The sequence below is a fragment of the Uloborus diversus genome, chromosome 5 (assembly GCF_026930045.1).
Source record: "Uloborus diversus isolate 005 chromosome 5, Udiv.v.3.1, whole genome shotgun sequence".
NCBI classification, from domain to species: domain Eukaryota; kingdom Metazoa; phylum Arthropoda; class Arachnida; order Araneae; family Uloboridae; genus Uloborus; species Uloborus diversus.
The window spans coordinates 42,887,237-42,900,448 of NC_072735.1; the positions used below are offsets into that span (position 1 = coordinate 42,887,237).

At 32.7% G+C, this 13,212-nt stretch overlaps 1 protein-coding gene across 1 annotated transcript in view; it reads right to left on the reverse strand.

The window, feature by feature from the left end:
* Positions 1 to 257: 257 nt before the first annotated feature.
* LOC129222094 (cell adhesion molecule Dscam2-like) overlaps positions 258 to 13,212 on the reverse strand; it is a 100,914-nt gene continuing 87,959 nt past the window's right edge. The window contains exons 20-25 of the mRNA XM_054856530.1: positions 11,208 to 11,434; positions 8,923 to 8,986; positions 8,190 to 8,277; positions 5,146 to 5,249; positions 2,580 to 2,670; positions 258 to 378 (exon numbers count right to left, since the gene is read on the reverse strand). Coding sequence (XP_054712505.1) covers positions 2,597 to 2,670; positions 5,146 to 5,249; positions 8,190 to 8,277; positions 8,923 to 8,986; positions 11,208 to 11,434 — 557 coding nt within the window. The 3' untranslated portion in view covers positions 258 to 378; positions 2,580 to 2,596. The remainder of the gene's footprint in view (positions 379 to 2,579; positions 2,671 to 5,145; positions 5,250 to 8,189; positions 8,278 to 8,922; positions 8,987 to 11,207; positions 11,435 to 13,212) is intronic.

Below are 13,212 nucleotides of genomic sequence, written 5' to 3' on the forward strand. Positions count from 1 at the left end.
AAAAAAAATAATAATAAAACAGTTTTTAATGAAATTTACATTACTAAGATTTAATAGATGAAAATTCTAATTTGAAAGTAGAATTTTGACTTAAAGGAAACACTTTATGATAAATTTAAATTGCAAAGAAGTCATTTTCAATACCTACAAGGTACAGTACACGTTTGCCTTTAGTAATCACATGGTGCTACATTGTTAGTAAAAAAATGTTGAATAATTGGTTTAAAAAAAATTTCTGTAAAAGTATTTATTTACAAGGAAAATGTTTTAGTGATGGTACATTTTCATGAAACATGTATAAAAATCAAAGAACCTTTTAAATACAGTTGAATTTTTATCTTCGCATTCAACAGATCATCCGTAATGATTCCATAATTCCTGTAGTAAGAAAAATAATTCCAAAGTTAAAAATATGCAACAGTAAATACAAATCATTTCTTTACATTAACCATCTGTCACCCGACATTTGTCTAAATGTGTCGATCAGAAGCCAAAAAGTCCCGTCTGGGATATTTTCACTTTTCTAAAAAAAATAATGGACCGGGGAGAGCGGGTACAGTTGATGCAGTGTTCAGTTGATACAAGGGCAATACGATTGCGTACGCGTCCAGAACTATTCGCATAGAAAAGATGTATGGTTGACCAACGTAAGCGGGATAAACTGTATAGTTTTGCTTGTTAATTGGTTGTTAATAAAAAAAAAGTGCGCATAAAATAAGTCTGATTTTAACTGTCGCGTTGGATTTTTAAGTGATTATCTAATTTAAGGCAAGATATTATTTTGTTTCTTAAATGGGAGGAATGGTTTTACCGAATAGACGTTGCTTATAGTCGTAGCTGTTTTTTCGCCTTTTTTTGTTAACGTAATGGAGTTGTTTGATACATTAGGCTTGGTTCAAGTTGATAAGGAGTTTTACTTATTTATTTTTTATGTTACAACTCTGACAGTGTTTTTTTTATTATTTTTTGTTTTCGCGAAATTGTTTAAATACGACAAAAAAAAAGGAAGAAAAAACATCAATGGAAGAAAAATACTCCTAAAAAATTTCAAAAAGCTAATTTATTTGAAGACGGTCATACTTATGATTGCAGTAACTTTAAATCAAAATAAAATTTATTGTTTAAATCGAGCTAACAAGCATTAATGGAAAGTATTATTTGAAATCAACTCTTAAAAACTTTCGTTGTCTCTTACGTTAGCGCATCTCTTTTTTTATTTGTGTATGAGCTTGACCCACGTTGGGTATAGCTGATTCCTTCAAGAAAATAATTTAAAAAATTTTTATGTGACAAATTATGTAAACTTAAGTGCTGAAATTTTAAATTTGATTGGAAAATAGTAATAATAATACAAATATTTTGATTTTGTTACATAGCATTAGTAGAAAAAATATAAATATTAAAGTCTAAAATGTTTAGCAACTATACCCGGTCTCCCCTAATACTTGTCTTCGTTGTTACGCCGCAAGAGAAAGCTGCATGGTATTCCAATCAGAATTTATTATTTGAGCAAATTGGTTAATCTAAAAGTTCAAGAGTTAATGAAGTTAAATAAAAGCTTATTGAAAGATTTTGACTTTTGAAATCAACTAGATTGGCTTCTATGCGACTCAAATACAAAACGGCAAAGTAATAAATTTTTCTTAAACATTGATTTTTAAAAGTATATATAGATGATTCGTCAACTAAAAATCCATTACAAAGTTTAAATGAGATTGATTAAAAAAATAGATATCTAATTAAAATACTATGCATACTCTACTGTGTATGATATATCTTCTACTTTCATCTAGAAGAAGTGTAAATACTAAAGTTTATGCTTTAATCGCTACGTCGTTTCGCTCTCAGCATCAATTTATACTACTGAGAACGTTATAGACGCACAATATCCATTTAAAAACAATTTTATTTGAAATTAAAATGTGTGATGCTCAGTTGATGGTCGTTATATAACGTTTAAAGTCTTGTACAGTCAATTTTAAGTAATATTTAAAACTAATTATAGAGTTTTATGTGGTTGACTTTCAAATCAGATGTTTAATATTTGTGAACTAATTTTAAAATTGTGATACATGTTCCTGAAAAAAAGAACGTCAACCCCATTTTTTTTAAGCACACAACTGTTTAAGATTTGTTTATTAAGCTGGAAAGTAAAATTCATCATATTAACCTTTTTTTACCTCTCATTAATTCACAATATATACTAGTGCTTTTTGCATCTACGTAATATTTTTAGACGCATTACATTTTTATCAAGCTTAATTATGCTTGTAGCAGGGAAGTATGATTTGAAACTGAATTGAAATTATTAAGGATTCTCAGATTTTAATGCAAATGTTGCAAAATCAGGGCTGATATCAATATGTTATTATTTCTAGCGGTCATAATAAAAATGTTTCATATTGTGCAAATAATAATCAAAATAAAGCACACATTAATTCAGAATTGAAAATATTCCTAATACTACATTAATTTTCATATTTCAGTACTCAAAAATGGCATTAAAAATACTTAGCATATAGTTACTCGGCACAAGTATGTATAAGAATGAAAAAAAAGTATGTATAGATTATACTTACAATTAGGACGCATAGTTTTAGGTGATAATAGAAACAGCGTGTTCTGCCCATCTTTTATTTGCCTCATATTTACAATCTTCTAGAGATTTCCCTGCAAAATATTTCAAGCGCATGCATGTGCGAAATTGGCGAATGAAGTAGCAAAAATGTTTTACACAAAATATACATCAAACATTTGAGTATGGGCCCCCCCCCCCTCCCCGCAATTCCAAAAGGAGTACAAATCATTAACGACAATTTGTTTTGGCTTGTTCTTTTTTTAAAGTAATTTTAATGATTTCCACCAATTCATACTATTTTTAAAAATTAATTATTCATTTCTCTGTGCTTTATCAAATATTAATATATTTAAACATAAATAATTTATGAGTTATACAAAAAAATTAACATTGTACCAAGAAGGGGAAATTACATGCCCATGCTTCAAATTATTAGAAGTTAACGTGATAATTGGGATTTCAGATAGAGCTGTAACAACAATATAAAACTTCAATTACATTATATAATTTACATTAAAACAATTAGCTTTCCAACTTGCAATAATAAAGTAATCATAAATAGTTTGTGTGAAAAATAAAATCATCTCTATTATTTAAATACTAATTGTTTATGAAATACCAAAAAGGAGAAAAACTGCAACTTTTTCATTACTGCAAATTTTGGGGCTTTTGCGAAACAGAAAAATAGTAACTGATGATCCAAACCAAATTACAACACCATGCTTTTCAGCACTATTTGAAGACGTTACAAGTTGTTACATTAAGAAAGCAATGATTCAAAATCTAAAAAGAAAAAAAAAACATATGTTTTTTTTTTCCATACTTCGTTAATTTTGCGCAAACGGAAGACGTCAAACGATTTTGATAATTTTTCTTCTATATATAATTCAGAACGTTTCCGCACCACTACAACTTCAAAATAAAACAATGAGTTTTTTCTGCCCCCCATAACTAACACAACGGCATTAAATAATTAATAGCGAACTCCTAGCATTGCGAAATCGTTGCGAACATTCATATTCATATTACTTCGAAAACAAATAAGTGTTGCCACTCAAAGGCAGTCTTTACAACTAGAGATAATCTGACCTTATGGCATACGTCCTGCAAGCGGAAACAGAAGGCTTTATTTTGAAGTAAGAGTCATCAACTGGAACGCATAAACCGTGACTGCATGAGAGTCCTCGCTGATCCTACCTATTACAAAATAGAGTGGTCTGTTTCCACTTCCATCTCTTCGTGGTGCAAATATACTCTTATTTATTATACAAATATTCTCCACAACACCCCACCTCTTAGCTTAGGGTGACTCAAAAAGTACACTTTTTTTTCTTCTCCTAGATAACAGGACACCCCCTCAATACTTTTAAACTTGTGGATAGTAATATACTGGAAGAATTTTAGCTTCCTATTTCAACTGAAAGAAGTTGCTCAGCCCCCTCCCCCGAACTTTAAACGTATGGGGAGGGGGTTAAAAAATACTTTGAACAGAAAAAACTATGCTACGTATTATAAAATACTCTAGTAATATGCCTATACATTGCAATAAAATAAGTATTTACAAAACAACCGTTGTAGAAATTGAATGTTTCTAAATTTGTGGCATTCTCTATGCTACAACTAATGTTAAATTAAGGGGTTATTAAAGTTTGAGTATGGACCTAAAACTTTTACAGCATAATACTATTAGTATGTCTAAAATAAATAGAAGGGGTCCTGAACTGAAAAAAAAGAACTACCTTACTCTTAGCTTATAGCCTCTGCTTGTACAACAATGCACTGGCAATGGACTTGCAGAGATACAATGTTCCTTGCACCTTTCTAAAACTTTATACGATTATTAAATATGTCATAAATCACACATTTTGACTACTCTTTTGTCGGAACAAAAATCTATAGGTCTTTTTTAAGGAAAAAAAGCATTATTTTTAACGAAAAATTACCATTTCCTTAACACTTTCAGTGCATTCCCTTTTTCGTTATTTTAAAAACCTTTTGTGTCTATCTTTTCGTTCCATACCAGAGACCCACCAATTTGGAAATTATTAACTAAAAACAGGTTTAGTAAGTGAATATTTGAAAAATTCCCTTAAAAAGGTGTCTTTTGCCCCTTACGTTTAATTTGTCATTATTTCAAAACCACATATTGCATTTTGCAAAGTTTCAAATCTTTAAAGTTAATACCTTTTAGAGCGTTTAGCGTAAATAATAACTTTTAAAACGTGGTTATGAGAAAATCAAGAAAGAAAAAAATGTAAGCAGTGCATTTGAGTTTAGTAAATTTCTTCTAGTTTTTGCAATAACTTATCGATTTAAAAAAAAAAAACAATCATGGATTTAGAAAGAAGAACACTGGGGGCTCTCTAAAGTTCCCAAAATCTCAAAATCGATTTTTTTTTTCGAAAATTAGGGTTTTCGCCTACCTTATATGTTTTTCACAGAAAAAGCTAGAGCGTGTAATGTTGATCGATTTTAAATAAAACTTTTATTTGTGTTTCGGTTTTAGAGAAAATACCATGCGATAAACGGGGGAAAAGAGTAAAAAACAAAAATAGTTCAAAACTTACATATTCTATCACATTCTGTTTCTGATTCTCTGCATTCTTCTTTCACAATTCTATCTTCTTGACCAATGATTATTTGACCGTCGTCAGAGTCACCACTTGATGGGCTAAAGCAGATTTATTCATTGTACTATTTACACATGCACAACGACTGAGAAACACAGAGACAAACACAGAAATCAAATAGGTATTTTCCAATTTTGAATTAAGTTAAAATTAATTTCCATTTAGAAAAATAATTGACTCTTTATTTTTCAACAATAATGTAGGGATAATTCTTTAAAATCTTAATAATATCGTATGTGGGTAAAATTCCATGTATTTTTTATCTAATGAAAACAGTAACAATTTTTCTTAAATTGTTTTAAGTTATTTCAAAATGCTATATCAGCATTTAAAAATTACGCTTATATAGTTAAATGATGCACGTGTGGGGGGCAAAACGTTATTTTATCTATTCAATTACTTAAAAACTGAGATTAATCAATTTCAAGTTTGTCCCAAGTTTTTCATTTTACTCTCCTCTTCTACACTGTTAAAAATTCAAGAAACTTTTACCGTAAATATTACTGTAAAATGGAGTATTTTCAGTACAGAAAAAAATACACTAAATTGTACCGAAAACAATAAACGATTGCAGCGTCCATTGATACACCACGTGACTTACAGTGCGAAGCAGATAACACCGTATTTTCCCACACCCGATGTGTCCTGACTCGTATGGTGGGCAGCAGAGCAGCCTGCCAATCCAAAGTAGCAAGCTCGAACCTGCTGCTCGCATTTCGCGTTTTTTGACTCTTGTTTATTATACCGTAAGTTTTTACAGTAAAATAGGATTTTAGGGTAAAAGTTACTAGCAACATGAATGCCAGTAACTTTTACTGTAAAATTTCAAGATTTTTTCTAACAGTGTAGTAATGAGTTCAATTATCACAAGTAAAAGGTAGCAATGTTGAATCTGACGTATAGCAACAGTTTATTCACTCTAATTCGTTAATTTACTAGAACATGTTGTTATTCTAATTACCATGGCGTTCTTAACATAATTTTGAAGTATTACAATGCTAAGGTAGGAAGCATTTAGCTTTCACTCTACTTTGTAACATTTCTGTTACAAATACGCAGTCCAGTCACATTAATGTGACCACCACGTACTTCCACGTCAGAGTTAAATAACCAATCACAGAAGGCAGGTGGCAGCACAGTGCAGTTGAACGTATATAAAGGGTGTGTGAGAACTTCGGAAAACATTTCAATCGTTGGCGTAATGCAGATTATCCGAAGCGATTTATCCGACGTCCAAAAGGGCATGATCATTGGCTTTCGGGCCAAGGATTGAAGCATTTCCGAAAAGGCTGAGTTTGTGAACTGTTCGCGTGCCGCCGTGGTAAAAGTGTACCGTGCATGGCAAAATGGGACTGTCCAAAATCAGCGACGTGGCAAATGTGGTGCACCACGGGCCATAGATGACAGAGGCGAACGACGGTTGCGGAGATGCGTTCGGGCAGATAGAAGGGCTACCGTTGAGCAACTGACCACCAAAATGAACCAAGGGGCTACCAAAAGTGTCTCCCAAACTACTATTCAGCGAACATTGCTGCGTCTGGGCCTCCGAAGCAGACGCCTGGTTCGTGCACCTATGCTGACTGCTGTTCATCGACGACGAAGGCTAGAATTTGCACGCCAGTACAGCAACTGGACGTTCACTGAGTGGCGACAGGTAGCGTTTTCAGATGAATCTCGTTTTATGCTCCATCGGACAGATGCACGTTGGCGTATAAGGCGTGAAACCTCTGAAAGGAACCACCCTGCAACCATTGCCGGAACGGTCCAAGCTGGAGGCGGGAGCATTATGGTCTGGGGAATGTTTTCCTGGCGTTCTCTGGGTTCACTGATCATTGTGGAAGGCACGATGGATCAATACAAGTACGCATCTGTCCTTTGCGGACCATGTCCACCCCTACATGCGCATTGTTTTTCCTCAGGATGATGATGATGGCATCTTCCAGCAGGACAATGCGAGGTGCCATACAGCTGCCAGTGTACGTGCGTGGTTCGAAGAGCACCAGGATGAGTTTACCGTCCTTCCCTGGCCAGCAAACTCACCTGACTTAACCCCAATCGAGCATCTGTGGGACCATCTCGATCGAGTTGTTCGCGCCATGGATTCTCAACCGCGTAATCTAGCGCAGCTGACCACGGCATTAGAGTCGGCATGGCTCAACATCCCAAAGAACACCTTCAGGGACCTAAGTGACTCTCTTCCTGCACGTCTCGCAGCAGTCCGCTCTGCGAAGGGTGGTTATTCTGGCTTTTGACAGATGGTCACATTAATGTGACTGGACTGTGTAAAAGCTCATTTTTATTATTCCTTTAACATGTAATTTAATTAATGGATAATTAAAAAATAAATAAATGTTTAATCTTGAATATAGTTATTGGCTATGATAACAGAATCAGTGTCCGTAAAATGCCACTCTCCTGGCGTTTTCTATGCTTGGACAGTTAAGCAAAAATGTTTAAAAAATCTTGAAATTTTACGGTAAAAGTTACAGGCATCCATGTTGCCAGTAACTTTTATCATAAAATTTTGCGGTAGAATAAACGAGAGTTAGAAAACGCAAAATTCAAACTGCAGGATCGATCTCGAGACCTTCGGGTTTGTAGTCGGCTTTGCTACCCACCATACGAGTTAGGACACATGATTTACGAGAAATATGGTGTTATGCGATTTGCACTGTAAGTCACGTGGTGTATCAATTGGCGCTGCAATCTTTTTTTTTTCTTTTTCAGTACAATTACTGTAATTTGTTCTGTACTGTAAACGCTCCGTTTTGCTGTAATACTTACCATGAAAGTTTCCCGAATTTTTAACAGTGTAATTTTAAAGCGAGTTACCTTTATTCCTCTATTATTGAGCTCCTCAGAAATATTCAGTATACATTTTCAACGAAAAATAAAATAAACGTTTTGCTATTAAATAATTAAAAAGTAAAAAATATCAAGTTTTTGTATCACCCATGTAGTGTATTCGTATTGCTACACACCTCTCATCAACTTTCCTCCACGATCTAACACTCCGGCATTTTCTACTAGATATGTCACAGCTCATATGTCTTTGATGACTGCTTAGCTCTATGGGAAAACAAAAACAAAAGCAAAAATATTTACAATTGAATTTTCCAGTATATAGTGCTGGCCTAACTATTAGACTAAGACTGTTTTAAAAGCAAATTCTTTATTGATTACATAACTATAGACCCATTAACGAACAGTGAAATAATTATCTAATATTTAATATGCATTTCCTTGTTCTTGATGAGCATTTTAGGTCTTGGCATACTTTTCGCATGGTTTACAACTTTTTTTAACTTTTTAAAAAAAGAGGTAAAAATTGTTTATACTCACTATTATGTATACTCACGTACACATACTCTTTAATTACCTAAAACTAACTTTAAATATAATGGAACACACTAATAAAAAGAACTAGCGAACTGTTTAAGCTGACTGAGGTTATTTTCCTGGTAAGTGGATAAAAAAAGAACATAAAGAAAAAAAAACATAGTGCGTCCACCTGCAAACATTAAATTACGCTAAAATAAAGTAATAATCAGTGTACATTATGTACTGTACTTTAACAGTAAAATAAATAGTATTTTAGTAAAAAATAGTGTAAAAAAAACAAAAAACAGAAAAAAAAAAAAAACCTTTAGTCTAATAATTTGACCAGCACTGTATTGTGCATTGATATCTATTAAAGGTTAGAACAGACATTACCTTTAGAATATACAGGGAAGTACAAAATTGGCGATTCATAATTTCCGTCAGATTTATCCATTTGCTAGAAAAGAAAAAGAAGGATTAAAAAGACGCATTCAATATTTTATAAAAGAAATGTGAGCTATACACAATTTACAATTTCTAAAGCATTTTTCTCCCCACCCCCCCCTTTCCTCCTTTCTTTTTCAAACTATTAATCTACGTAAAGTCAAAAAGAAACGCAATCAAGTTTTCTCACTGCAAGCAATTACACATTTTTTTTTCCACTATCATCAAGTTAGTTAGTTAGACATTTAAACTGTAGAATGAAAAAATGACATTGAAATGCAATAAATCATAATTTGTTTTATTTAAAAAAGTTATAGTAAACTCTTTACTATTTTAACATTTTTTTAAATTCAATTGCAGCTTATGAAATTACAAGGGTAAAAAACGATAATAGTTCATAGCAACGTATCGATTTCCAGTACAGAACATAATTATTATTTCTTCAGCTCGGATCTGTCACTTATAGTTAGTTAAACGAGTTCATTTCAGAAATTATTTTCAATTTTAAAAGCTATTGTTTGTTCAAATACGAATGTCAGCGAGAAACAAAAGCATTTTTGAGATAAATGACTGTGTCATCACATTTTTGAGCTGTTTCAGCGCATCCATCTTACGTATATGAAAGTGAAAGCACTTAAGGAAACGACTGTGGACATACTTATGATAATTACACAATCCATCACTTTTCTCCCTGAAATACTTCCTTTGTACTGAAAATTAAAAAAACTATTTCGGGGTACAAATTTGAGAAGATTGATTTATTTCAGTTTTTGTACACAATATAAAGTTACAAGGTATACGATACTGAAGTGCATTTTATTTTTAAATTTTTCTCAAAGAGCTGTATTGATCAATTTCTTTTTGCAAAATTTAGAACAGCTACATATAGGGGAGGGTGGCCCAAAGCAGGTAGACTTTCGAAGAACGCTCGAAAATGGTAGTTTTTGGATTTTAATCGCAACAATTTCCGTTTTATTTCCTAGCAGGGTTCTTGAACTTCAAAATAAAAGGTGATTTTTGTATTATTTCAAACCCAATATTTATTTATTATCAAACTTAACAAACATGTGAAAAACCCGCTTTGCCCTGCCATTGAGCCCAAAGTGGGTAAGCTTAACTAATTGTGTTTTGGTACATTTTCCAATCAAATATGAAGCTATAAATGATTAAACTAGTTCACTAGCTACATACCACTATATAAAAAAAGATAAAACAGTTGTATACTTATCCAATATAAAGTCAGTACATCTGTTTATAAAACATAAAGAAATAACTGAGTTAACTAATAGACTAATTAATTGCCATCCTAAAAACATAACTTTTTAAAGTTATCCTATTGAAAGAGAAAATCTAAGTTAGCACCCGAGTCAAGAAATTTTAAATAAATTTATGATTAAATCATATACCCGCTTGCCCAAAGGCACGTTTTTTATTTCGATAATTATAATCTTAAACTAAGTTTATATTATTGACAATAAAAAAAATAAGCTGGTCTTCGACTAATCACAAGTTACAGAACTTCATTTTTTTAAATTTTAAGCCTGGTTGCGCCATGCTTCACTGCTGTTTCGCTGTGACATATAAAAACTCGGGGATGGTTGAGTAAACACGACATACGTATTCATCGCCGCTAATACACCATGGGCGGGGGGGGGCATACGAAGGCCTACCCGCTTTGCGCTACCCTCCCCTATGCTTATTTACCACCTTGAATGTAAATACCTTTTTAATCAATGGAACAGACATCCAGGGATCAATTGGAATATTTGACAGTACATGTTAATGTTTCGCTACATGGTAATTCATTCATAGATTTGCTAGAGCCTCAAGTTCAAATGGAAGACGAAAATATATCCCCCATAGATAATTCTCCTGCAAAAAATAATCCTTGAAATATAAATGTTTGTATTCGGATGTTACTTTCTTTTATTAAAAGTCGTAAAGGATTTTCATAGCTAAAGAAAACTAACACACTTCATCTATAGCTTGATTTCTCAGCAAAAACAAAAGTTGTCCATCGAAATGTTTGGAAAATAGATTTCAAAGATCTTCGTGCATTTTGTGCGCTGATAGCAATATTTGAATTTTTCATCAAGAACAGCTAAATATCCCATAGAAAGATTAAAAAATGCCCTTCTAAGCATTTGTTTTGAATGCACTTTTCGGCTACTTTTTTCCTTTAATTTTTACTAGGAAGAAAAAAGGAAAATAATTCTTAAAAACACTGCAGTTACCTTTCTGGGAGGATACGGTATATCGTATGTGTATCCACTCCGAGAACTTCCAAATGTCCCCATGTTTTGCTGATTTCCTAGACCTGGGTGTGCGCATGCTTCTCTGTTATATCCAGGAACTCTACTTGCTGCGTACGGTGCTGGAAAGTAAGCTGGTTCTTGACTTGTCTCATATGTGGAAGACAAAGGCATAGATTCTGGCTTAATTGGATCATTGCAATCATTTCCTGCAAACATAGTTAAAAAAAAAAAAAAACTTTTATGCTTTACATTCCTTGAAGTTAGTATAGATTCTGTATATTTTAAATAAGTGATTTCGCATGTGATGCCATTCATGCGGTAGAACTGATTCATGTTTCAGGAATTGAGGTATTTATTATTCACATGCATTTTTGCTAAGACTATAAACTATGCAACTTTTCATGGACAATCTTATTTATTATTGCATAACATCTAACGGATCACTAAGAAATTGGCTCTATTCAGGCAAATTTTAGCTGCAGCTGTAACCGTTATATTGGTTACAGGTTTCACTAGTAAAGTTGTTGATTTGCACATACACAAATATATACACCATATTGGAGGAATTTTAAATTAGTTTATTGATTCAAGGTTGAACTAGTTTGGAGATTTTTTTCTGACAACATTAATTAAAAAAAAAAAAAAAAAAAAAAAAACTGGACTGCAAGGTAGGACTCGAACTTATGGAACCAATTCTTCTACCATTGCTCTATTCTCTGAACCAGATTAGGCATAATAGATGACCATTCATTCAATTTGCAATTGCTAGAAAACTTAATTAGAAATCCCAAAAGATTTAAATGGCGTTAACGCATGCCATTATCTACCTCGTCTATAATGTCGCGATATCTTTATTTTATTTTGAATACTAGTGGTACCCGCACGACTTTGCCCGTAGTTGAAAATTAAAAGGTCATTTGGTTCGCCTGTATATTTACAAATAATGGATGACGAATTTCTCCCCAATTGGCTATGTTCATTCGCTCTCCCATTCCACGTCATGATAATTTCGTTATTTACTCGTCCATCTTATGATAATTTTGCTCCGGAAAATGTTCTTAAAATTGAAATAGAAAAAAAAATGAAATCGAATTTTCGAAAAATCGCTTTGAGGTGCACACCCTCTTGCTATAAACTAACTTTGTTCCAAATTTCATTAAAATCGGCCGAACCGTCTGGGCGCTATGCGCGTCACAGACATCCTACAGACATCCAGACAGAGAGACTTTCCGCTTTATTATTAGTACAGATTATGGCAATTTTTGTTCAATGCTATAGTAACAAAAATTATGAAAATAAAATTACAAAGCTTGTATCAACTATACCCGGTCTGCGCTATAGCAGCTTCACACTGCAGATATTAGATATAATTTATGCAGACATGTGATACGCTTTGCCTACAGTCATCCTATGTCCGCCATTTGCAACTACAAATTATACATCGAACCTGACTCTGCTCAGCGTTAACCCAGGATTTGCATGATCATATGATGTAGCTGGTCTTGATTATTTTAACGGAACCAGCAAAATGCTGTAGTATTTGAATTAAATGACATATGAGTGAAATTTTGAACATTTATTTTCAATAATAGTGGTAGTATCGTTCTCACTGCTATTAATACCAGCTGAACAAAAAAAAAAAAAAAATAACCTAAAAAAATAAATAAATAAAAAAAACCCTCCCGCAAGTAATTATTGTTGTTACGAAATCATTGGGTAAAGTATGTCTCTCGATTCATTTCAATAACTAATTTAAGAATTATGCGCTTATTTTAGAAGATAATTTGTGCTTATTTTTATGCAATCGCTTGCTACGTATATTCCTTGTATCATCAAACACAGATTGTTTAAATGTAATAAAAGAATCATAATTTACTTCTGGGATAGTTTAATTTGCATTTTTAATGCGTTATAAAAAAAACTGACGACCTTAATTAACAGGAATACATAAAAGTTGCATGAAATCGCAAATTAAAAAAATTAT